The sequence below is a fragment of the Chrysemys picta genome, chromosome 1 (assembly GCF_011386835.1).
Source record: "Chrysemys picta bellii isolate R12L10 chromosome 1, ASM1138683v2, whole genome shotgun sequence".
Taxonomy (NCBI): Eukaryota; Metazoa; Chordata; order Testudines; family Emydidae; genus Chrysemys; species Chrysemys picta.
The window spans coordinates 124,099,702-124,125,532 of NC_088791.1; the positions used below are offsets into that span (position 1 = coordinate 124,099,702).

A 25,831-nucleotide genomic window follows, 5' to 3' on the forward strand; every position below is an offset into this window, starting at 1 on the left:
GTTTTCATCAAAAAATTTTAACCAGATCTAATTATTATGACTTATATGCCAAGGAGATAGGGCACATTGTGCTAAGCACTATCCAAACGTATTAGAAAGAGGCAGTCCCTGCCCCAAAGAGCTTATACTCGAAGACAAGCTCATAAGACTCCCAACTTTGGTAGTTAGTCTGCTGGCACCATATTGGCCATCATATTAGAGCAAAACATCACACTGCAACTGACATTTTGGGGAACTAGGAAGGACCCCACAAACACCCCAAGAAGCAGTGACAGTGCTTCAGATCCCACAAATAACATAGCAGATGGCAGCCCTAAGGAGAAGCCAGTGTTTAAAAAGTAGGCCTTTTTACCTAGTTTAAAAGTGATCTGTAGAATTCATATCCACAGGATAATATAGGAAATTACATTACTGTTGTAAGTTTAAAAAAAGAATTAGGTTTTATGGAGCTGATCCGATTCCTGCTGAAGTTAGTGTTAACAGTCCCATTGACTTCAGTGGGATTTGAATCAGGCCCTAAATGAGTTCCCAGATAGAATCAATGTTAACCGGGAGTTAAGACTGAGCACCTATCAATAACTTAAGGGTAACAACATTACAGGGATATTGTAATTATCCCACAAACAAGTCTTACAAAACCAAGAAATTCAGAGGCAAGGTGAAATGTGAGAGAAAGCCAAACATGCTAAGGTACAGAAATGCACAGTGAAAGCTCCCAACAGCCTTAACTGTGCCCTGTAGTGATGCTATGTAATAACCATACAATTAAGATTAGCATATAAAAGAGTTTAAAATCCTGGATTAGATTAAATTGATTTTAATTACATTATTTCCCCCCTTTTTTATGGAGTCACTACAGAGCAGAGTTAAGCTTGTATTCAAAGAATAAATGCTGTATTCTAATAAAATGGTTGGATTACTGCTTGAAGAACACAACTCAATTCAACCTTAACTAAGGAAACATGACCAGCACTTCCATAATAAAAATAGCATGTGAAGTTACATGAGCTAGGATAAACATTTGAAGAACTATTCTCATACTTCTGGGCATAAGAAGAAATTTCCTTCAATATTTTAGTATTACTGTTCCTGTAGGAGCATTATTGGCAGTGAAGGTTTTTTCCCTGAAGCACCCAGCATTGAACAGTGTTGGAACCAGGATGCGGGACTTGATGGACCACTGGGTTGGTTGTGACGAAGTGGGGGATTTTCTTGTTTTTTCAATGGTTTGCATGCAGAGTGTGTGGGACTCAGTTTCCCTGGGTGTTATTTGTTTAACGAGGTGGTGGGAGAGGGAGCTTGTTGTTACAGAGGACCAGTGGTGACCTTGCCTGGCAGTTGGGATCCTGGACAATGGCCTGGAGAATGGATACCCCAGCGACTGGTGACCAGGAGGTCCAGCTCGAAAGTCACACCAGGTTCGGGCCCGTGGGAGGACAATTAGCTGAGGAGAGAGGACCCCAGTGGCCTGACCAGCTGGTTCCACCCAGTGGGGAAACAAAGCACGCATGAGAGGAGAGGAGGCCCAGGTGGCCTGTGTACCTGGGACAGAAGACAAAGGAGAGAGGTAGGGCATGCGGGAAGGTGATACTGGATGCTCAGCTGGAAGAAGGAAGAAGGGGGTTTCTGGATGGGGGAGAGAGAGCAGCCAGAGCCCACATGTATGCAGGAGAGACCTAGATATAGTGTCTGAGGGAGGTTAGGCCTGAGGCCCTGAGAGCTTCCTATGCTGTGTTCAGACGCTCAATAAAACCCTCTGTTTTACACTGCCTGAGAGTCATTCCAGTTTAGAAATCGGGGGGTGGCATTATTCTATCTGGGAGTGGAGGCCACGGGGGTCCAGAGTGAGTGGACTCCTTGAGGGGGCCCATGGCGAGAGACAGGTGTGCTGAAGGCTCAGAGAGGTGCGGTTCCAGGAGGCAGAAGGGCCTATGGCTTACCCCTGAGAGAGAGAGTGGACCCCTGAGAAGGGCTGTCACACTGAAGGGGGTTCCTCCCAGGGACCGTACAGAGCCGCGAGAGAACAGGAGTCCTGTGAGTCCGTGACACTGGTATGTCAATTGTTTGGCTCTTATAGAATGATCTGGTTAATTATAACATCGTTCTCTTTAAAAAAAGCAGATAAGAACTCACTTTGTACTAATCAGAGATACAGGACTGTAAATATAAATCCTTAAGTATCAAAAGCTGTTGAAACTATTGTACTAATTAAAATAGACTGTTACTCAATACAGCTGATTTAAAAATCACATCTTTCACACATGGTCCCTCTTCGTGCTTTGTAGAGAGTTAATTAAAAGGTAAACAGAAACTGAAGGCTTAGGGAAAAATTTGAAGAGGGGAAGGCTAGATGACAGTAATCCATTTGTAGTCCCAACTTCAGATGTAGAGAAATTAACTTTGTATGCAGGGACCAAACAGACCCCATTTTGCTATTTTCAATGAGGGCAATCAGCAAATGGAATGCACAGTAAAGACTAGTACATTGTTAGCATGGGATGAGATAATATATTAGTAGAGTGAGTTTCCTCATGGAAGGAGCTTAAAGCACTTCTCAGTCTTTATATACACAGAAAATTTCACACGTTACTGAAAAGCGGCGACTTCTGGGGCATCTATGTAACAACACACAACAATGCCATACAAGTGAAGAATTAAAACTAATGTTATTATTATTATTACTTATTAGTTGTATTGCAGTAACACCTAGAGGCCATATTGTGCTAGGCACTGTACAAACATGTAAGAAACAGAGAACCCTGGTCTAAGGCCTGGTCTACACTACAAACGTACATCGGTATAACTACATTGCTCAGGGATGTGAAAAATCCACACCGCATGAGCGATGTAGTTCTACCAACCTAACCCCCAGTGTAGACAGCGCTATGTTGATGGGAGAGCTTCTCCCATCGACACAGCTACCGCCTCTCGCAGAGGTGGATTAACTATGCTGATTTGAAAAGCTCTCCCATCAGTGTAGTAGCATCTTCACTAAAGCGCTACAGTGTTGCAGCTGCGCCATTGAAGTGCTGTACTTGTAGACAAGCCCAAAGTCTGAGATGAGAGACAATGTGCGGATGACACACGTGGGGCACACAAGATGAGAATGAAATAATCAGCGTATTAAGCAGCAATAATAGTAGAGAATTAAGGATTGCAGAATTTAAATCCTTTCAACATGAATTTGGTAAGAAGACTCTGAGGTTAACATCTCTGCCCTTGCCATTGGATCCTTAATGCCCACAAGTGGCAAACACTTGGATTTTACATCTCATCCACAAGGAAACGGCTCAAGAAGCACAGTGCCTCATGGCATCATGCTGACTCAACAATTCTGTATGTGATGTCTTCCTCCTAACACACTTCCTGAAGCACCTAAGTACTGGATGGAAACCTCCAAGCCAGTACCGACCAGGCCTGATGCTGCTTGTGATAAATATTACAAAATCACAGAGGAGGTGTCATGGCACTTATCTGTAGGGTAAACAGAAATTCTAGGAAAACTTTGGGAAACATAACAATATGCAGTTAAATTAACAACCTCTTTCTTCATTACTGCACAGATAGAATACTTGGACTGGAAACTTATGAGAATAATTTTAGAGATGATTGAGTAGCTCCTCAGTTGGTATAAATTGGCATAGTTCCAGTGACTTCCACGGATCTTCACTGGTTTACACTGCCTGAGGATCTGGCCAGACAAGACTACATTGTGTGTCTTCTGATTCATCCGAGACACTGTTTGATGATAATTAACACATTGACTTTATTATTAAAGTATTCTGTTTTAGCACTAGCCACAACTTGCTGTTCCAGTTCACTGAAAAGCCCTTGTAATAACGTCGGACCGAGCCGCTGGAAAAATAGTTTTTGGACATTTGTCCATTCCATATGGACATTCCACTCAGACTCCTTGATGTAAATATTTAAATGGCTCATGACTGGCAACTTACCACTTTTTCTCATTACTAAAACATCACCACACTCATCTTCAATTGGAAGAAATATCTCAGGAACCACAATGAGTATTCGCCTCTTCGGGGGTGGATTTATATTCCAAATGCATTCAACATTAGCTGGGTAGTCACCAGGATAATTGGGAGACTCGATATAGCCTGTATAATCTCCAAGTTCCCCTCCACAGTGCTGGTCTGTGAAGAAACATAAGTTAGCATTTGTGCTTTGAAATATCTTTCAGTTGTTTGAATCTGCCACAGACACATCAAAATGCCTCCTCATGGCTTTAGACCTGTGTAAATTCTGTAGCTGGCACTTTCCTTGCAGGGAAAGCCTTTGAAAGAATATTGAGTCTTCTGAGTCAGTTGATCTTTGTTTTGCAAACCTAAATCTTAAACCTTGTCTACACATGAAAGTTGAACAGATTTAATTAAGTTAATGTAGACACGGATGTAGTTAAATAGGAACAGTCCCTTTGTGTGGACACCAAAGTGGGTTAACAACACTTTGTATCAATTGAGGCTGTGTCTACATATAGATATTGCTCTGGCTGAATTTAAATGGTTTTTAAAACAGATTTAGTTGAACCAGTGCAAAGCTCTGTGTACACACACTCATTTAGTTTAAGAGTGCCTCATTTTATTTTAGCTTAAATCTATTTCTAGTCAATTTAAAATAAATTGACATGTCTGGGTACCATTGATTTAAGAGGAACCACACCGCCTTTTATGTGAGGTTGGCTAAATTGATTCAAATCAATGCTTTCGTTAAAATGATACTATTTTTTCATGTAGACAACCACTATCAAGTGATCAAGGAATTGACTTAAGCTAGATCAATATATGGCACTCTTTAAACTGATTTAAAAGTGTCTACACAAGGGGACTGCATCAGTTTAACTACATCAGTTTCTAAACTTGTTTGTGTAGACAAGGCCTAACGCATTACAAATACTCTTTAACAGCAACAAAACAACACATAGTATGCACTGGACAGAGTCCAAAACATTTACATCTGCAGTTGCATGACCTCCTAAATATCTATGTCATTAAATACATATCCAGGCAGAAGTTGTTCATCATAGTTCTTAGGGTTTTATTAACATAACAACTCTGAGTTAACATGGCAGTAACTAGGAGGATGCTCATTCAGAAGTGTGGCGATTATAATTCAGTGCACCTCTGAGTCAGTAACCTCCTGCAACTGAAATGTTGTTAAATGAAGATTGTTCATGCTCCAGGTTTGCCATTACTGAAATTGAAGTATCATTCCTGAACCCATAAAGCAGCATTTTACTTCCTCAAAGTACTATGCAGACATCAAGTAAGCCACACAACACCTCTGTAAAGTAGGTAAGCACTTGATGAAACTGATGCAGAGAAGTTAAGTGATTTGCTTAAGGTCATACATCAAGGGCTTGTCTACTTAGGTTGTTATTACACAGCAAACCAGGCTGTGAATCTATAGTGCACTAGCTTGCCACTCACTAACTCGCTGTGGAGATAATCCTAAATGAGCATCAAAACTGGGATTATGTTTATGAGTCTTGGTTCCCACAGTTTATATCACAGTGCCTTTTATTGCAAATGAAGGCTTTTCTCACACTTCTGGGAGCAGTCACTTGGTGAATAGTTATTTCAGTGCTGGTAGAACCTCCAGATTCCAAGCTTTCACTGTGACAGACTGACAATGTTCCGTAATATACTGAACAAACCTTATGGAATTAAAATAAACTTTATTGAGTTAAGTTAAACCTTACTGAACTAGGGTTAACACCTTTTGGATACATTGTATTACAAATGCAATTGTGTATGTTTTATAGAATCATAGGGTTAGAAGGGACCGCAAGGGTCATCTAGTCGAACCCTCTGCCAAGATGCAGGATTTGTTGTATCTAAACCATCTAAGACAGATGGTTATCCGTCCTCCTTTTGAAAACCTCCAGTGAAGGAGCTTCCACAACCTCCCTAGGCAGTTTGTTCCATTGTCCTACTGTTCTTACAGTTAGGGAAGTTTGTCCTGAGATTTAATCTAAATCTGCTGTGCTGTAGTTTGAACCCATTGCCTCTTGTCCTGCCCTCTGTGGCAAGAGAGAACAACTTTTCCCCATCTTTTTTATAGCAGTCTCACAAGTATTTGAAGACTGCTATCATGTCCCCCCTCAATCTCCTCTTTTCCAAACTAAACATTCCCAGCTCCTTTAGCCTTTGCTTATATGACTTCCAATCCATCCCTTTAATCATCTTTGTTGCTCACCTCTGGATCCTTTCTAGTTTCTCTACATCCTTTCTATATTATTGTGGCATTGCATGTGCCTTTTCTAAAAGGGAGGGGGATGCGAATGTGTTTCCTCCAATATCAACCCTTTCAAGCCACTGCCCGTGGAGAGGTATTCATATATTAGCTCAGACTGGATTCTCTCAGAAAGAGCTGCGTGGTAATTTATTTCTGTAACAATTGCACTGTTTATACATCTCTGAAGAGAAGGGAAGCAGGTGTCTAGGGCAACTGGTCTGTGCTGGGAATGACACAGTGTAGGCAAGGTAACTGTCCAGTCTGGAAATACCCGCTCAGATTGATGTTGGTCTATGCCCAAGAGAGGCAGCAGCTGAGGAGCTAGAGGCTGAGCGTGGGTGCCTTTGCTGGATCACTGAGTGGAAATACAGCTGCAGTTGCCATGATCTGCACAAATCTATTCGATACCACATCCCTTAAAGGCAAGAGATTAACACAAAATGCCCCCAGACTAGAGCAGTTGCTGCAGTCTCAAGACACTCATCTCCAGTCCAGTCCTGGCCAAATCAGCACTGTTGGCAGGAACTGTAAATTTTAGTGCCGAGTCATAAGAACGGCCATACCGGGTCAGACCAAAGGTCCATCTAGCCCAGTATCCTGTCTTCTGACAGTAGCCAAGGCCAGGTGCCCCAGAGGGAAAGAACAGAACAGGTAATCATCAAGTGATCCATCCCCTGTTGCCCATTCCCAGCTTCTGGCAAACAGAGGCTAGGGACATTATCCCTGCCCATCCTGGCTCATAGCCATTGATGGACCTATCCTCCATGAACTTATCTAGTTCTTTTTTGAACCCTGTTATAGTCTTGGCCTTCACAACATCCTCTGGCAAGGAGTTCCACAGGTTGACTGTGTGTTGTGTGAAAAAAATACTTCCTTTTGTTTGTTTTAAACCTGCTGCCTATTCATTTCATTTGCGTGACCCCTAGTTCTTGTGTTATGAGAAAGAGTAAATAACACTTCCTTATTTAATTTCTCCACACCAGTCATGATTTTATAGAGCTCTATCATACCTCCCCACACACTTAGTTGTCTCTTTTCCAAGCTGAAAAGTCCCAGTTTTATTAATCTCTCCTCATACGGCAGCCGTTCTATACCCCTAGTCTGACAATGACTCCTCTCTATGAGGTTGGGCAAATCACTAACCTGCTTTACCTTCCTTATCTGTAAAGTGTAATTAATATTCACCTACCTCACAGCAAATACGTAAGGGTGTGTTAAAGTTTTTATAGTACTTTATGTGCTAATTATTATGATGCGGGCCAAACTCGGTTCTTGGATGCATGCACAGGGTCCTACTGATGTCAGATGGAAATGTGCTGTCCGTATTTTCATCATTAAAAAGTAGGACACTCTTGTGGTTACATTTTTAGGGTCAGAAGATACTTATATTTTAGACAAAAGTTCACTTTTTGTTTTATACATGAACTGGTGTTGATATCACCAGTTTTTAACTCAACAGCAAGATGTGCCTGTTTCTTGGAATGGAGGATTTTTTCCACCAGAAATTTAGTGTTCTGAACAAACATTTTGTATTCATTAAAAAACAACAACAAAAAACCACACAACCAAATATTCTGATCAATGAAATGAAAAACCGGGACATTTCAAGTGTCCCCATATAAACTATGGCGACTGTCAAAGTAAAACAGACATATGGTCTCTTTAGCTACCCAAGCTCAGATTTTGCCTCTTTGGAGAAAAAAGGCAAGGGGGAAAAAGCAACATCCAAGTAATACCCTGATTCTGAGACGTGTGGAGCATTTTAAATTCCTATTGAAGTCAGGCCCTAAGATCCTGGTCAGTAAATTACTTAAGCGTGTCCCTATTGGGGCTACTCATATGTTTAAAGTTGGGCATGAATTTTGCTTAATAACTAGATGCTACATAAGGATCAGAAAGTGGATGGGGAAGAGAGATCAATGCAGGGAGCAAAATTAATTAGATCACTTTATTTTACAGTCGTCATACTACTCCCAGTTACTGGCAAATATCTAATTTACTCTAACTACATTTGAAATGACTAAGGACATCAAAGATTACACATTATATAATCAGAGTGAAAGCTTATGATAGACATATAAACTCATGCTTAGTTTAGAACAGTGGCTCTCAACCTTTCCAGACTACTGTAACCCTCTCAGGAGTCTGATTTGTCTTGTGTACCCCAAGTTTCACCTCACTTGAAAACCATTTGCTTACAAAATCAGACATAAAAATACAAAAGTATCACAGCACACTACTGCTGAAAACTTGCTTACTTTCTCATTTTTACCATTAATTATAAAATAAATCAATTGGAATATAAATATTGTACTTGTCCTGCCCTCTATGTCTATGCCTTTCAGTGCATAGAACAGTATTAACAAGTCATTGTCGATATGAAATTTTAGTTTGTACTGACTTTGCTAGTGCTTTTTATGTCGCCTGTTGTAAAACTAGGCAAATATATAGATGACTTGATGTACCCTCAGAAGACCTCTGAATACCCCCAAGGGTAAGTGTACCCCTGGTTGAGAACCACTGGTTTAGAAGATGTATGTAATCTAATAATTACAGTGAAACTATCTTAAATGAACACATTAGGGAGCAGCAAAATCTGGTTGCCTAGAAGAAACTGTCTTTAATTATAAGTAAAATAAAATTGTAGTGGACTCCTTGGGGATACTTTAAAGTGGTAATTTAAGATACGGGGTTGCCTATGGTAGGAGATTCTCAGTGCAGATTTCACAGTAGTCAAAGATTATCTGGCACTTGGAACATGCAATCAGTGACATGAATTCATGAATGAGTGACTATCTCACAGTATTTCATAACTATTAATGGTAGTAACTAATGTTTCAATTATTTTAGCTCTACAGAGACTCAGGATGAGTCACTGCAAAACTTGCATGATCTGGAAAGTTTATGCAAACTCTATGTTGTTAAATTGTAATCTGTACCATTCCAAATTAAACTGGTACAAAGATATTTTATATACATCCAGTGCTTCTTTTCCAGGTTGTGTTTTCAGTGTCTTGATGTTGTTTTCTACCATAGTAAATATTCAGCATCAGTTCTGGTGGTGAGTAGAATTATTTGCTAATGTTAAACTGCAAAATTCTGGTCTAGCTCTAGATTCGGAACATCCAAAGTCTGGGTTATTCAGATCCAGAGTTATCATTCAATCACATCGCTAACATACAGGAAAATATGAGGAACTTACTTTTACAGTGTGTAACATTAGTAGAGCCATCAAAATCTGTACTTGTATTCCCAGGGCAGCTAATGCAGTAATTTTGACCAAATTCAGGCTGGTAGGTTCCAACAGGACATCTGATACATCTGTGTGTTGTGGAATTGTAGTAGTGGCCAGGAGAACAATGAACTGTACAATAGGAAGGTACATTGTTTTTAGAAAGTAACCATTTTAACTGCAGTGGCATCTTCCCTCCTCTCTTTACATAATCAGTGATTTCCATACTCCAAAGTATTTATCAGACAGTTACACAGAAATAGTTTTAATGCATTTTTCTTTTACAATGGACCTTTGATTGGAATCGTGTTCCAAGAATTCAAGCTAAATTCTTATTAATTAAGTAAAATCTGCTATATTTATTGCCTTTAAACACAGTGATTTACAAATCGGTCATTTATACCTGAGTTTATAACAAACAGGTAGCCAATAGCTGTCTGCAGCAACAACAAAAATACCTTTTGGAATTGCAGATGAGAGGTTTTAATTACCAGACGTTAGACAGTGCCATAGTATACAATTGAGCAAGCATATAGGTATATAGTCAGACAAACTCCTGCCTCATAATTGTGCCATTTACATGGAAGTTTTCAAACATGTACATGTTGTACATATATCATTTCTCTCTGTCATTTTCATAATCAATGTTTAATCTCATATCATCTGTATCATGCATAGTTTTTCAAATTATTTAAATAAAAATAAAATAAGTAACACTGGAGGGTCAGATCCCCATCTGATAAAAAAACCAGTGTAGCTCCATGGAAGTCAATGCAGCTAGGCTGATTTGCCTGGCTGAGGATCTGGCCCTGAATGTGCATGTCATGCATTCCAAAAAATACCATGTTGACTGCTGAGGACTCTGCATTGTCAGCAGATTATTTCTGGTTTGCAGATCTCCTGACTGTTTAACTCAGTAACACCGAGCTGTCTTTTTCTGAAGGTCTTCAAGATCTTCAGCAATTCAAACTTCGAAGTGAAAGGAGAAATAGTGGAGAAATTACTAAGCAATATATTTTACAAAATGAGAAAAGCTCTGAAATTTACCTTTTGTTTCACAGTCCTGAAATGAAACAGCGCCTTCATATTTTGTCACCAGTCCACCGCCACATGGAAAACAAAGGGTCCTGCCTGGCTCAGGTTGATACGTACCAAGAGAGCACACTCTACAAGGTTTAAAGCCGTCTGAAGAGAAATACCCAGGAGAACACTGCCCTAGAAATTGAATATGGTCAATTAGATTATTAAGCCTACCTCTGTGTGCACAATATAAAAAAATCAGCATTATTTAGCAGTGCTTCCTAAAACTTTAAAAACATAACACTAAACCTACCAATTTTATAAAAACAATTTGCTCAAAACAATGCCAGTTTCTATGGAGACTCTTTGTTTATCAACATTTCTGTTTTGTCTATGACTCCATTAAGGTATCATAATAGTATTTTGCACTTTTAAAGCACCTTTCATCTGAGAATTTCATAGTGCTTTATAAAAATTAATTAACCCTCACAATACCTCTGTGAGCTAGGTCAGCATTCTTATCTCCATTTGATAGATAGGGAAACGGAGGCAAATAGGAACATGGGACTTGCCAGACTGGATCAGACCTGAGGTCCATCTAGCCCAGCATCCTATCTCTGACAGTGGCCAGCACCATGATGCTTCAAAGGAAGGTGTAAGAAACCCCACATTAGGCATAATTGAGCTAATCCACACCCCACATTAGGTCTCACTCTGATCGTTAAAAGTTAGCATTTGGATAAAGCCCTGAAGCATGAAGTTTAAGATCCCTTTCACAAAGTTTGTTTATATCAATTCTGGATATTCTTGATACCCATATAAATGTCCAATCCCTCTTTTAACCTTGTTACATTCTTGGCCCCAATGATTTCCTGGGAAACACAGTTTAATGACATGTTTTGTTTTATTGATCTAGAATTTTCCACATTTTAATTTCATTGAATGTCCTCTTGTACTCGTGTTATGATACAGAGAGAACAGAAGTTCCTCATCTACCTATATCTTCCTATATCACTCATTATTTTACATACATTTTATCATGTCCCTCATATTTGCCTTCTTTCTAAGGTAAACACTCCCAGTCTTCGCAATCTCTCTTCATATGAGAGTTTCCCCACACTCTTGATCATTGTCGTTGCCCTTCTGCTTCAGCAACATCCTTTTTGACACAGCTACTAATAATGTGTCTCAAACCTGATCTGCAGACACAATCTGTAGGAGTGTAAGAGCTATGCTGTCTCCATGCCTATTCAGTTCTTGGCTTCTCTACTGAAATTGCCAGTAAAGTAGCCATATCATTAAATCCGTCATAATAATCAGCCACCAGCACACCTCCAAATCACATGGAATTACCATCTTTGTTCAGCAGCAGGCATTGGTGTTTAAATAAGGGTAAAATTAGTTCCCTGGGAAATGCCCAACCTAAATAGATTTCCCCATTTAGTAGAGTGGATTGCATTTATGTGAACTGCACTGTAATTTAACTTCAGAGTCACCTGCTTTCTTGCAACTTTAACATAGCTTTATGGCACAATATTCACCCAAGACTTCTAACATACTTTTTATGCCTATATTGTAAAGACTGGGAGTTGGGGATTTTAGCACATACTAATCAGTTACTACAGTAATGCTGCTGAAGCCATGTACAAAAATACTGTAGGTTAGAGCTGGCCAATACATTTTCAGAGAAACATGGTTTCATTGAAATATGCTGTTTCATCAGAGACAAACCATTTCTTGGACATGTATTGATTTTGCCAAAGTTTTTGATGGGACTCACTGGTCACTTCTAGAGAGAGGAGAGCAAGGAAAAGAACTGGGAACCTGACCTTTACAATCAGAAAACAAATACTTCAACACAGTTCCATTTAGTGAAAATGCTTGAAGGGCTTTGTTTTCATTTCAATGTGGACCGAAAATTGCAAACCCTCAAAAACTGTAGCAAAATGGAATTGTTGTCCTCCAGCAAGATCTACTGTTGATGTATCCCGTGTAGGAAGGCCCAACCCATGTAAATGTAAGTTTTATTTTATCCACAATCTATTTTAATTTCATTTTGGCAGAAACAAAAGTCCACATTGTTGAAAACCTGTAGGTATTTCACTATTTTTTGAGTTGTTCAATTAATTCATCTAGTGATTACTAGCCAAAAGTCAACACTTCTCTACAGTTGTCACACTGTTTGATATGAGCTACCATAGTTATTCCTTAGTATAAGGAAAACCTGCAGGGTCTCAGATATCAATGCATGTTTACTGTAGTGACCTATAAAGCAAATAACATTAATACAAATTAAAATAATACGTTTCCAAAATCCAATAAATTAGACAGGACGATAGGTTGTCTACCCAACATAAGCCCGTAGCAGGTTAATGTAGACCAGTAATGTGAGGTCTGAGGCCTTTTTCGGCAGCTACATTAGGACAGCAGCAGTCATGAGCCAAGAAGCAGAAAGTCCCATCCTCACATTCCATCTACATTACATTAAAACAATGACATATCGGGCTGTTAAGAAGGTGCTCCTGTACTTCCAATAGTACCCACCACCACCACCAGATAAAGAAACGGATCTTAAGATGCATAAAGAAAACTTTGTTTGACAGCACTCTATCCGGCAAAGAATCGCTTATCAACAGTTGTGGTTGTGAAATCTCTACTTTTCATTGTTTTGCTTTTAAAGGTCCCTACTTCTCTATTGTTTATCTGTATGGTTTCTGCCTGGTTCTTTGACTGTTCCTGTCTTTTGCATAAGTAATTTTGCAAGATTTAAATCAGCTAAGGTGGTGGGGTATGATTGGTTAAAGAATTGTTTTGCAATATGTGAGGATTGGTCAAAGGATTATTTTGTAACACTTTAGTAAAATGATTGGTTACGCTACAGCTAAGCAGGACTCAAGTTTCACTATATAAACAGGGGTCCAAAAGGAAGCTCTTTGGAACCAACTCCAAGACGCAGCTCAAGATCAGAGCTGCCAGACCTCAACACCCTGCCAACTGTATCGTGCAGAAGCTGGAGTCCCCGGCCGACCTGATTCTGATTGGCCACCAGGAAGAGTTTGTCTGCCTTATTGGGACTGGTGAGCATTGTATGCTTAGCGTGTGCGTTGTGTTTTGGTAACTGTTAATAAATAGAGGTTAAGGATATTACTGTTTAAGGCTCTTTCACTGGTAAAAGGTCTTGTAAGCCCGCAGAAGATTATGCATGGAGCCCTAGAAATGAGTTACAGGTGGGTGCCTAAATTAATCAGGTTATGACTTGAGCCCTAAGAACAGGGTAAGGGTGAGTGACCTAGACTATGCAGGTAACAATAAAGGACCATTAACCTTATATGTTGACCTGGAGGGAAGCCAGGGATTGATAAAGCCTAATGGCAGATGAAGCCCAGCTGGGGGAGGAGTGGGGATAGGATTATAAAACAGAAAGTGAGAGCAGGAAGAGACTGCAGGGAGGACTGCAGGGAGGCCTTATCATGAGGTGAACTGAAGTGGCCACATCAGGTGCCAGACTGGGGGTGGGGGGTGCAGCTAGCACCCAGAGTGTAGAAAATAGTGTCTGCTGTTGGTGTATATGTATTGTCTCTGCTCTAGATGCACAGAGATGGTGGAGTGCTGTGCTGTAGGAAGGAGGGCACAAGAGACATAACAGGCAGGCAGGAGAAAAGGTGAGAGGGAATAACAGGAAGCAGCAGAGCTGCAGGGAGAGAGAGGAGGAGGAGCCTCTTATGTACCTCTCTAGCACCCCCAGGGACCTGGACTAATTAACACCAGCTTCTCAGGGAGCTTCCTGTTTCCTGCTGCTTCCCTGAACCCACTTGAGGAGAACAGGCAGTCAACTGAAGTAGTAGGAGCCAGTTAGGACCTTAAGATGTGGATATCTTCCCTCATTCAGGTCCTGCTACCAGCAGCGGCGGCTCTAGGCACCAGCGCTCCAAGCACGTGTCTGGGGTGGCAAGCCGCGGGGGGCGCCCTGCCAGTCCCTGCGAGGGCAGCAGTCAGACAGCCTTCAGCGGCATTCCTGCGGGAGGTCCGCCGGTCCCGCAGCAATTTGGCGGCGGGTACGCCGAAGCCGCGGGACCGGCAGACCTCCTGCAGGCATGCTGCCGAATCTGCGGGACCGGGGACCTCTCACAGGCAGGCTGCCGAAGGCAGCTTGCCTGCTGTGCTTGGGGCGGCAAAAAAGCTAGAGCCATCCCTGGCTACCAGCCTGCTTATTTGTGTTGAGAGCCACTATAGCTGGCACAGAACAGCAGTCATGAGTGAAAGAAGAAAACACCCCTCTGGGGCAGCATTCAGAAAAAGCAAGCAAGCAAAGGAAGCTTTTCTATCTAAGCAGAAAGGAGCTCTCCTGAGATACATAGACACAAATGTTCACGGTGAGCCTTCCGGCCCCAGCGAGGATGTGAGTGGTGAGGAGATGCCTGATCTTCCAGTTAGTCAGAGTGCAGGTGACCTGGCAGCTACTGCAGCATCCATATCTCCATCTCAAATGGATGTAACCATGCACATTCTCGAAGAAAAGTGTAGATCAGAGAAGGGTGTGGTGGAGGCGCAAGAAACACCTGCTGCTGAGTTTAGTTCCTTAAGTCTAGATGATCCAGGACTGTGGACCCACTTAAGCAGTAGCCTGAGAGACTTCCTTGTACTGCATAGGCCACAAGTGAAAAACGTCATGTTCCCCAAAGACAATGAAAATAGAAGTTTCCATCCAACACATTACTGGCGTGAAATCCCCAATGGTGACAAAATGGAGAGGCCATGGCTTATGTACTGAAAAACCCAGAATGCTGCATACCATTTTTGTTGCAAACTCTTCCAGTCTAATGTTCCAGCCACATTGGGTTCTATAGGAACAAAGGACTGGAAAAATCTGGCTAGAAATCTGGCATGCCATGAGAATTCAGCAAATCACCAGAGAGAATTTCATAGGTGGAAAGAGCTTGAGATGAGACTAAGGTTAAAGGCCACCATAGATGATCAGCCTCAAGAGAAGATTGCATCAGAGTCTCTTTACTGGCAAAATGTTCTGAAAAGACTCATTGCCATTGTGAGAATGCTTGCTATCCAAAACCTAGCACTGTGTGACACTTCAGATCAGCTGTATGTGCCAAACAATGGAAACTTCCTTAAAATTGTGGAGCTGATGGCTGAGTTTGATGCTATACTCCAGGAGTACAAGAAGGCAAGGAAAGCACCACTTTGATTATTCAAACAGATAAAAATGCCAGTGTTTACTATGCAGACAAGAAAAGTTACATTTGCTGTTCAGGCGTTTGAAAGTTAAGTATTACTTAACATTTTTGAACAAGGCATTTTAAGTTGTTAGTTCTCCTTTATTGGGGTAGGTAGCAGAGCAGTACCATGAGAGAAGTAGAATAGGAAGAAGGCAGAATTTAGACCTTTCAACGTTTTGGCCCAAGCGAGGGAGCATGGGGGCATCATTTGAGCTCCCTGCCTCAGGTGCCAAAATGTTGTGGGCAGCCCTCAGGGAGGAGGTCTGCAGTCACTCCACAGAGGAAAAAGGAATTGGCCAGGGACAAGGAGGAGATCCAGGGAGAGAGTAAGTCCTTGGGTAATGCCCTGGACTGGGGAGTCTGGCAGGAGGCTGAGAAAGGTGAAGTAGTCATCGGGCGTTAAGGAGATAGAGAGGTGAGGTAGGAAGGAGCCCAGGGAAACAGCAACATGTCTGAGTCTGAGCAAACATGGATTTCTAATCATAGGGTCCCTGGGCTGGAACCCGGAGTAGCGGGCAGGCCTGGGTTATCCTAGCAGCCACTGGGAAGTGGCACAGGACCTGAAGACTTGGAAAGGAAGACTGTCTGAGACAGATCCAGACAGCTTGTCCAGTGAGACTTTGTTACCCTGGAAGTGGGGGAGGACTATAGAGTGACCTGGCCGGAGGGCTGAGTCACGAACAGGGAGTATCGAGTCATGGAGAGAGATAGTGGCCACAGAGCAAACTATAAATGGAAGGGGGTGCCAGATAGCACAAGAGCTAATTCCCAGACACAACGAAAAGGAGGTGCATCTGCAGTGAGTGGGACCCCTTTACAGAGAGGTTGGATTTTTTTTTAAGTTAAGTCATTTAGCTAGCCATACAACTACCTACAACGTGTAGCTAGCCATACAACTACATACAACTTGTAGCTATACAATTTAAATGTATACCCCAAATTAAAAAAACATAGTAGGAGAACCAAAAAAGTGCCACCAAGGCTAACCAACAAAGTAAGAGAAGCAGCGAGAGACAAAAACTTTAAAAAGTGAAAGTTAAATCCTTGTGAGGAAAATAGAAAGGAGCATAAACTCTGGCAAATGAAGTGTAAAGGTATAATTAGGAAGCCCAAAAAGAATTTGAAGAACAGCTAGCCAAAGACTCAAAAAGTAATAGCAATTTTTTTTTAAGTAATCAGAAGCAGGAAGCCTGCTAAACAACTAGTGGGGCCACTGGACGATCGAGACGCTAAAGGAGCACTCAAGGACGATAAGGCCATTGTGGAGAAACTAAATGAATTCTTTGCATTGGTCTTCCTGGCTGAGGATGTGAGGGAGATTCCCAAACCCGAGCCATTCTTTTTAGGTGACAAGTCTGAGGAACTGTCCCAGATTGAGGTGTCATTAGAGGAGGTTTTGGAACAAATTGATAAACTAAACAGTAATAAGTCACCAGGACCAGATGGTATTCACCCAAGAGTTCTGAAGGAACTCAAATGTGAAATTGCACAACTACTAACTGTAGTTTGTAACCTAGCATTTAAATCCGCTTCTGTACCAAATGACTGGAGGATAGCTAATATGATGCCAATTTTTAAAAAAGAGCTCCAAAGGTGATCCCGGCAGTTAGAGGCTGGTAAACCTGACATCAGTACTGACTTGAAATGCTACCATGTTAATACTACCCCCTTGAGTGATGACTGCGAATCATGTTAAATTATATAGTGATTTTGTGATGTTGGCAAATACATAATAGGGACAAGATATGTCCTACAATAAAAAACCTCAGAACATTGAATTGTTGCAATATTGATTACTGACTCTGCTATAGAAACCCCCCTTTGTTAGCTTTTTTTGAAATGACTCTACTGTTTCCTAATTTAGCTTCCCATGAAAATACCTAAACTGGTTGAACTATAGTAAAGAATAAAATTGTCAGACACATAGATGAACGTAATTTGTTGGGGAAGAGTCAACATAATTTTTGTAAAGGGAAATCATGCCTCATCAATCTACTAGAATTCTTTGAGGGGGGCCAACAAGCATGTGGACAAGGGGGATCCAGTGGATACAGTGTACTTAGATTTTCAGAAAGCCTTTGACAAGGTCCCTCACCAAAGGCTCTTAAGCAAAGTAAGCTGTCATGGGATAAGAGGGAAGGTCCTCTCATGAATTGGTAACTGGTTAAAAGATAGGAAACAAAGGATAGGAATAAATGGTCGGTTTTCAGAATGGACAGGGGTAAATAGTGGTGTCCCCCAAGGGTCTGTACTGGGACCAGTCCTATTCAACATATTCATAAATAATCTGGAAAAAGGAGTAAACAGTGAGGTGGCAAAATTTGCAGATGATACAAAACAACTCAAAATAGTTAAGTCCCAAGCAGACTGCGAAGAGCTACAAAAGGATCTCACAAAACTGGGTGACTGGGCAACAAAATGGCAGATGAAATTCAATGTTGATAAATGCAAAGTAATGCACATTGGAAAACATAATCCCAACTTTACATATAAAATGATGGGGTCTAAATTAGCTTTTACCACTCAAGAAAGAGATCTTGGAGTCATTGTGGATAGTTCTCTGAAAACATCCACTCAGTGTGCAGCAGCAGACAAAAAAACTGAACAGAATGTTGGGAATCATTAAGAAAGGGATAGATAATAAGACAGAAAATATCATATTGCCTTTATATAAATCCATGGTATGCCCACATCTTGACTACTGCGTGCCGATGTGATCGCCCCATCTCAAAAAAGATATATTGGAATTGGAAAAGGTTCAGAAAAGGGCAACAAAAATGATTAGGGGTATGGAATGGCTGCCATATGAAGAGAGATTAATAAAACTGGGACTTTTCAACTAGGAAAAGAGATGACCAAGGAGAGATATAATAGAGGTCTATAAAATCATGACTGGTGTGGAGAAAGTAAATAAGGATGTGTTATTTACTCCTTATCATAACACAAGAACTAGGGGTCATCCAAATGAAATTAGTAGGCAGCAGGTTTAAAACAAACAAAAGGAAGTCACACAGTGCACAGCCAACCTGTGGAACTCCTTGCCAGAGAATGTTGTGAAGGCCAAGATTATAACAGGGTTCAAAAAAGAACTAGATAAGTTCATGGAGGATAGGTCCATCAATGGCTTTAAACCAGCATGGGCAGGGATGGTGTCCCTAGCCTCTGTTTGCCAGAAGCTGGGAATGGGTGACAGGAGATGGATTGCTTGATGATTACCTATTCTGTTCATTCCTCCTGGGGCACTTGGAATTCGCCACTGTCGAAAGACAGGATACTGGGCTAGATGGACCTTTGGTCTGACCCTCTATGGCCATTGTTCTTATGTACATTGTTCTTATGTTCTAATGTTCTTATGTACATTGTGCTCATCCATAACGAAATAAGGTAGAGAAAATGGTTTACATTTGTCTTTGAAAACACTATAATATTTAAAGCTCTTTACAAACGTTAGCCAATTAAACTTCTCAACATCCTTTGAAAGAGGTGAATGTGATCACTCCCAGTTTTACAGATGGGGGAATCTCAGCTAGGGATGTTGTTACTTGCCAAAGATCACAGAGAAGAACAAACAGGATTAGAACTCATCAGTTCTTCACGCTGAGTGCAGTGCACAGATCACTGCAGTGTGTATTTCTCTGGGATATGATTGCTGTTGATGACACAGAGGAGCCATAGGTTCAGACTTCACCCCCTAAAGGATTTCATCAGTATTATCATGCTGTTTACTTATCCCAGCCCAATGTAACCTATCCCTTTGGCTCATAATGTACCATGTCAATGGGCCCTGAGAAGGGAAGATATTGCCAGAGTTGCATGCCTGACCAGAAGCAAAGTGCTCTGCTTGGTCTGCTCATTTGCCTACTACTCCCAAAATGCAGTTCCAGATCACTTCTACTTGATAGCAAGGCTCATGTCTGAACAACTGAAACAAACTAAAAGATTTTTTGGTATTTTGTTAAAGTGGATAGAATTCTTTTCTGTTCTGTTAGATTTCCAAGGCAGAATTGTGGAAGGCTTTCCTCACATTTAGCCTCCACACTTTGCTTGTTATTGGATCCAGGGCCGGCTTTAGGAAGTGCGGGGCCCAATTCGACGGGGCCCCGGCAGGGATGACTCACCCAGCGGTGCTCCGGGTCTTCGCTCCGGGTCTTCCGCAGCACTGAAGGATCCGCTGCCGAAAACCCGGTAGGGAACCGCCTGATGAGTACATCCCTCCCCCCATCCGACCCCCACCCATGTCCTGCCCCTGACAGCCTCCCTCAGAAACCGCAACCCATCAACACCCCCCCTGCTCCTTGTCCCCTGACCACTCCTTCCCAAGATCCCCCACCCTAACTGCCCCCCAGCAGGGGAGGGGGAGGAGCAGGGGGGCAGAGCATTCAGGGGAGGAGGGGGAGGTGAGCTGGGGCTGGGGGCGGGGTGGACAGCTGCCGGAGCTTGGGAACCGGCTCCAGCTCACCACTGGGCGCGGGGCCCGATTCAGGGGAATCGGGGGAATTGGCCTAAAGCCGGCCCTGATTGGATCGCACCTACTCCTTTTGTAATCAAACTAAACTTGCCTCCACATTCTGATACATTACGCGCGCCTGCTATTCCCTGTCCGTCGTTACTTGGGCAAGGTTCACAAGTAAGTTGACCTTCTGTGTCTTGGTATGTTCCTGGTGAGCAAGGAAGGCACTGATTATGTTCTCCACTATAATAGGTTCCCATGCTGCAGGTAACTGAGGAAAGAAAAGCAGAATCTACTTAAGGACCTTCAATTTGATAATGTAGCTTTGCCTTCATATCAAACATTTATAGAAGATGGAACTCTTTGATTCACCCCACCATTACCAATGACACTTTGCAGATTTTGGGCCAATGGAACTAGGTCAATCAATGGAAGAACTAGGTCAATTTACAACAGCTGAATATCCATCTTGTATTGTTTAAACCATTAAATATTTTACTGCATTTAAACATTTATCAGACATATGCTTCCAAAAGAGTTAACTCAGTTTTAAACATTTATGTTGTATTTAAAGCAAAATGCTCTTTCATAATGGATGGAGAATTAAGTGAATTTTTCATTTATAGTAGATACATGAAAGTGGTCGTTTTATGGGAGTTGTAGATACAAGATCTACACTCTGAGGGCATGATCAGTTGACATAACAATGTCAAGGATTTCTCCAAAGGCAATGCATCCCATCTCATATTGTATACTTCCTGACAGTGACATGGTTTAACTAGCAACCATTCTGAACACATACATTAATCCAAATTTTCCTACTGAAAAAGGATATTTCCTTAAACATTTTATAGCATTAGGTCTATGGGGTAAAGCTTAAGGGTTGCTAGACTATAATAGCTAAAAATTTCAACCCAGCCTCTAAATTGCAGTGTGTGTGTGTGTGTGAACCAGGTAATCAGACATCTATCAAATCCACATTTGCAAATTCTATTCTTTTTGAATGTAAACAACTGGCTGTGTAAAATTTCACTGAAAAATATATAGGTGTGGTTTGAAAATTTGACCCAAAATAACTATAGTGGTGTGGTTAGCAGGAAAAAAAAGTTTTATTATTGGTGAATTAGGAACATAGTGCTGAGAACTAGAGTAAAAGGGTTAGCACAAGCATCTGGCTAAAGTCTGGCAACTTGGAAAACAGTTAAACCAGAATATCCTTTTTCCACATAGAATTAGACCATGCTAACCTGTTTTTGGTTTCTTTAGATTATCTAAGTATCTAACAAATTTACTATATGGCTTACTGTTGACCAGTTAATTTTAAGGGGTTTTTATTTTTGGGTGCTGGTGGTCAGAATGTAACTCCAATTTTTCTGGGACTTACCACATTTTCCATCCTGCAGCACTTGCCCTGTACTGCATGCTTCATGTCCTTCAGTAGCCTTAGCTGGCTTATGAGCCACTTCGTACTCTGTCCCAGAAAACTGAATGTAAAATTGCTGTTTGTTAATAGATTTTCTCAATGTTTTGATTGCAGTTTGCAGCTTCTGCTCCATCCTTTTCCGCACACAGTCAAGGTTACAGGTGTCTAGGTGGGAAATAAGAAGAAAACTAGAAGCAATTGAGATTCATGTTTAAGCAGAGTTGCTTAGTAAAAAATTCTCAACCAGCAAAATTCTCTGGTACTTCGTCCACTTCTCTTTATGTAGCAAGTGGCAAAGAAATTGTATTTCTTTTTTTAAATGCTAGCATTGGCTGGCTGACTGGCTGGGTTGGCTTTAGGCCATCTGAAAGGGACAGTCAAGCACTCTGTGCTCTTGCAAACTAAACTTTCCAATCCATAACTGCACATAGAGCTCTGATCTTGTCTCAGTCCCAGCATAAAAAGCTTCAAGGTTGGTTCTATTGACCGTCTATAGATAGAGATATAGTAAACACATCACATCAACTGGCAGAGCTAAGCTGGCATCAAGTGAGCATACCCTGCACCAGGCCTGCACAACATGAGGCCCGGGGGCTGCATGTGGCCCGCGTGGGCTCACTGTGCGGCCCGCGTGGGTTGAGTAGATGGGCTCACTGTGTGGCCCGTGGAGGGGGGTGAGTAGATGGGCTCACTGTGCGGCCTGTGGGGGGCGTGAGTAGGCAAGCGGTGGGTGGGGGGGAGAGGGGGTTGAGTAGGCGAGCGGGCGGGCAGTGGTGGGGAATGAGTAGGCGAGCCGGGCGGGTGGAGGGCTGAGGAGGCAAGTGGGCGGGCAGTGGCGAGGGGGCAGGTGAGCCGGTGGCGGGGGAGGGAGGGCTGAGTAGGCGAGCGGGTGGGCAGTGGCGGGGGGGGGGCAGGTGAGCCGGCAAGCCGGAGGGGTGGGGGGGCTGAGGAGGCGAGGGAGCAGGCAGTGGCGGAGGGTGAGTAAGCGAGCCAGGGGAGGGGGGCTGAGGAGGCCAGTGGTGAGTCGGTGGCTGACCTGTTCTACTGATCTGGTCTGGTTCCCATCCCAGGGCCGGCTCCAGGCACCAGCAAAACAAGCAGGTGCGGCATTCTGGCGCCGGCTATCATAGGTGCCGACTCTGGGGCATGGGGAAAAAGTGCCCTCGCCGCCCCAGCTTGCTTCCACTCTGCTTCCGCCTGCTCCCCTGAGCGCACCACCGCCGCTCTGCTTCTCCCCCCTCCCTCCCAGGCTTGCTGTGCGTGAAACAGCTGTTTCGCGCAGCAAGGCTGGGAGGGAGGAGAAGCCAAGCGGCGGGGCGCTCGGGGGAGGTGGCGGAGGTGAGCTGGAGTGTTACTTCCTGCGCCCCCCCACCCTAGCTCACCTCCGCTCCGCCTGCTCCCCTGAATGCGCCGCCGCTCCGCTTCTCCCCCCTCCCTCCCAGGCTTGCCACGTGCAAAACCGCTATTTCGCACAGCAAGGCTGGGAGGGAGGAGAAGCCGAGCGGCGGGCGCTCGGGGGAGGCGGTGGTGGTGGAGCGGAGGTGAGCTGGACCGGGGAGCGGTTCCTCTACTCCCCCGTTACGTCCTGCTCCCCCTCACCCTAGCTCACCTCTGCTCCATCTGCTCCACCTGCTCCCCTGAACACGCCGCTGCTCCACTTCTCCGCCCTCCCTCGCCTGAGAGGGGTGGGGGAGAAGTGGAGCGGTGGCGCACCTGGGGGAGCAGGCGGAGCGGAGGTGAGCTAGGGTGGGAGGTTGCGGGGGGCCCGCAGGAAGCAATGGGGGGGGGGAAATGCGGCACGCCGGGGGAGGAGGCGGTGCTGGGGATTTGGGGAAGGGGTTTGGAAGGGTGGAGTTGGGGTGGGGCCGGGGGCAGAGGGGCACGAAAAAGAAAGGGGAGGCGGCCAAACATTTTTTTGCTTGGGGCAGCAAAAATCCTAGTGCCGGCCATGCCCTCTCCAAGGGTTGCAACTGTCTGGAGGTGCCTGCCTTCCACACCTTCCTCATTCACACCTCATTCATTCAACAGGGCAATTAATTACGAAGTGGGGGGAAGATCTTATTCTACTTCTAGCAAAAAGACATTTTTCTTTTACCTTAAATTATACTACCTTAGGGGCCCGCTATAACATATTACCAAGGTTCAATACTGCTGTTTCGGTGGGGCGGCTCTGGGGAAGGAGGGTTTGTTTCCGTGGGGCGGGCGGTGCTGGGGGGGGGGGAGGGAGTTGGCGGTGCTCAGGGGCTTACGGCCCTCAGCTGTTTTCTTTGGAGCAATACGGCCCTCGCTGCTTTACGAGTTGTGCAGACCTGCCCTGCACTGTTATGGGTTGTGGCAGTGACTATTGCTATGTGGATTCCTGGAGGTATTAGTAATTGTCCTCCACAGTGTATTTCCAAGGGTTTAATCCAGTTCACTTCTAAAAGACTCAATTTGGAAATGTTATTCCATAGTTTGGAAATGTTATTCCATAGTTTAATAACACTCTTGAATATTGAAATATTTATGATAGTCAGTATAAATTTCGATTTGATTTTATATCCTAGTGCTACCCCCCGGAGAGCCCTAAACAATTCTGCCCCATCCTGAATCTTCTCCACATGCCAAAATGTAGGTATGTTGAAATGCATGATAAAACATGTTTGATTTTCAGACTGGCGTTCAGCAATCTATCTTCTAGGAGATGTCTTTGTGGCCGATGGTGTGAGACATCTCTTAAAAGGAAGCAGCAATGAGCCAATCCTGTATCAATGAATGTATCTCTTATTAGTAGAGATGAGTCCAAATCAAATCCCAGGATCTAAATACCTCTGAATTCTGTAGAAGTTTGGTTCCAGATCTGATCTTTTGGCCCATCTGCAACTATTAGCTGAATTTCATGCTGCATCCTAGTCATCCTGACAGCAGAACTTCCACTGAAGTCAATGGAAATTCTGAGTGGGGATGGGCTGTTCCATTATGTTTTGGGAAATGTGCTTTGTAGACGGGCCTGGTGAAACAGCAGCAGAGAGATACTGGCAATTGTCGACCACAATGAGGCACTGCTATATGATTTCCCCACAGAACTCCAGAAAAGATCTTCCACACACCTGAGACTTCCTCAGACTTCATCTCCACTTCGAATTCGGCAGTGATATGGGACACTTCTTTCGATGGTGACTTGCGGCCCCGACGTTTTTTCTTGGAGGAATCACACTTGAGGTTCACAAAGGTCACCTGGCAGTTGTCTGTACAAGGGAATTGACCTCCTTTGCATAACAGAAGTGACATGGAAGAGAAATCAAGTAGCAAAGTAGCAAGTGACAAGCTGGTGTGTGATATTTCAGCTGGGTTAACATTAATGCTCTGGCAGATTTTGTAACATTCCACATGCATTGTTAGACATACCCTTATTTGTGCAATTTTTGCTTTTTGTAAGTGAGGGCAGGAAAAGAAGCCCATACAGCACAGACATAGAATGGCAATGCTTAGCTGTGTGTTGATACTGTTTGTGTCTTTAATAAGATAATAAATATTTTCCACATACTATGTCTAAGGATATGGAAGCTCTTTTCAAACATTAGTTAAAAGTCAATGTTTTACGCTTAGTTTATTGATGATTAAATTAAGTCAGAGTGTTCACTTGCATAATGTCACATTACAAGAGAGAGGCAGAGCAAAGACCAAATTTAGAAGTATGGCTTCACACTTGTGTTCTAGCCACTAGGCAACATTTATATTGTGATAACCATTAGGCAACAACGTTTTTCAAAATTCCTTTGAGTGGAAGGCTATAAAACATATTTCAGAAGGTTGTAAGTTAGGTGTATATGGCCTAGGAAAATTGAAAAGGCTATTTAAAAACACAAAGCTATTGAGGAGGAAGGGAGTGATCTCAGTTAGGAGACAACTAGATAAGCATTCATGTGCCCATACAGAGATTTCGGGGATATCCACCTAGCTTTTAATAACGGAGGGTACGTCTTCACTATGAAGCTAAACTGGTGCTGCTGCAATTGATACAGCAGCATCGATTTAGTGGGTCTGGTGAAGACGTGCTAAATCGTTGAGAGAGCGCTCTCCTGTCGATTTCTGAACTCCACCTTCCCAAGAAGAGTAAGGCAAGTTGGTAGGAGAGCATCTCCCATCGACACTGTGCGGTGTAGACACCGTGGTAAGTGGATCTAGCTTCGTCAACTTCAGTTATGTTATTCATGTAACTGAAGTAGCATAGCTTAGATCGA

General features: G+C 42.9%; 1 protein-coding gene across 8 annotated transcripts in view; it reads right to left on the bottom strand.

Annotated features, from left to right (window-relative positions):
• Positions 1–25,831, bottom strand: part of SCUBE1 (signal peptide, CUB domain and EGF like domain containing 1) — a 307,537-nt gene that overhangs the window by 11,607 nt on the left and 270,099 nt on the right. For 4 of the 8 annotated variants that reach the window (XM_005296703.4, XM_008165966.4, XM_042848262.2 and 1 more), the window contains 6 exons: positions 24,698–24,856; positions 21,570–21,773; positions 20,295–20,456; positions 10,532–10,699; positions 9,455–9,616; positions 3,954–4,151 (listed from right to left, as the gene is read on the bottom strand). In XM_005296703.4, coding sequence (XP_005296760.2) covers positions 3,954–4,151; positions 9,455–9,616; positions 10,532–10,699; positions 20,295–20,456; positions 21,570–21,773; positions 24,698–24,856 — 1,053 coding nt within the window. The remainder of the gene's footprint in view (positions 1–3,953; positions 4,152–9,454; positions 9,617–10,531; positions 10,700–20,294; positions 20,457–21,569; positions 21,774–24,697; positions 24,857–25,831) is intronic. The other 4 variants (XM_042848272.2, XM_065583577.1, XM_024103331.3 and 1 more) reach the window with 1 other exon arrangement.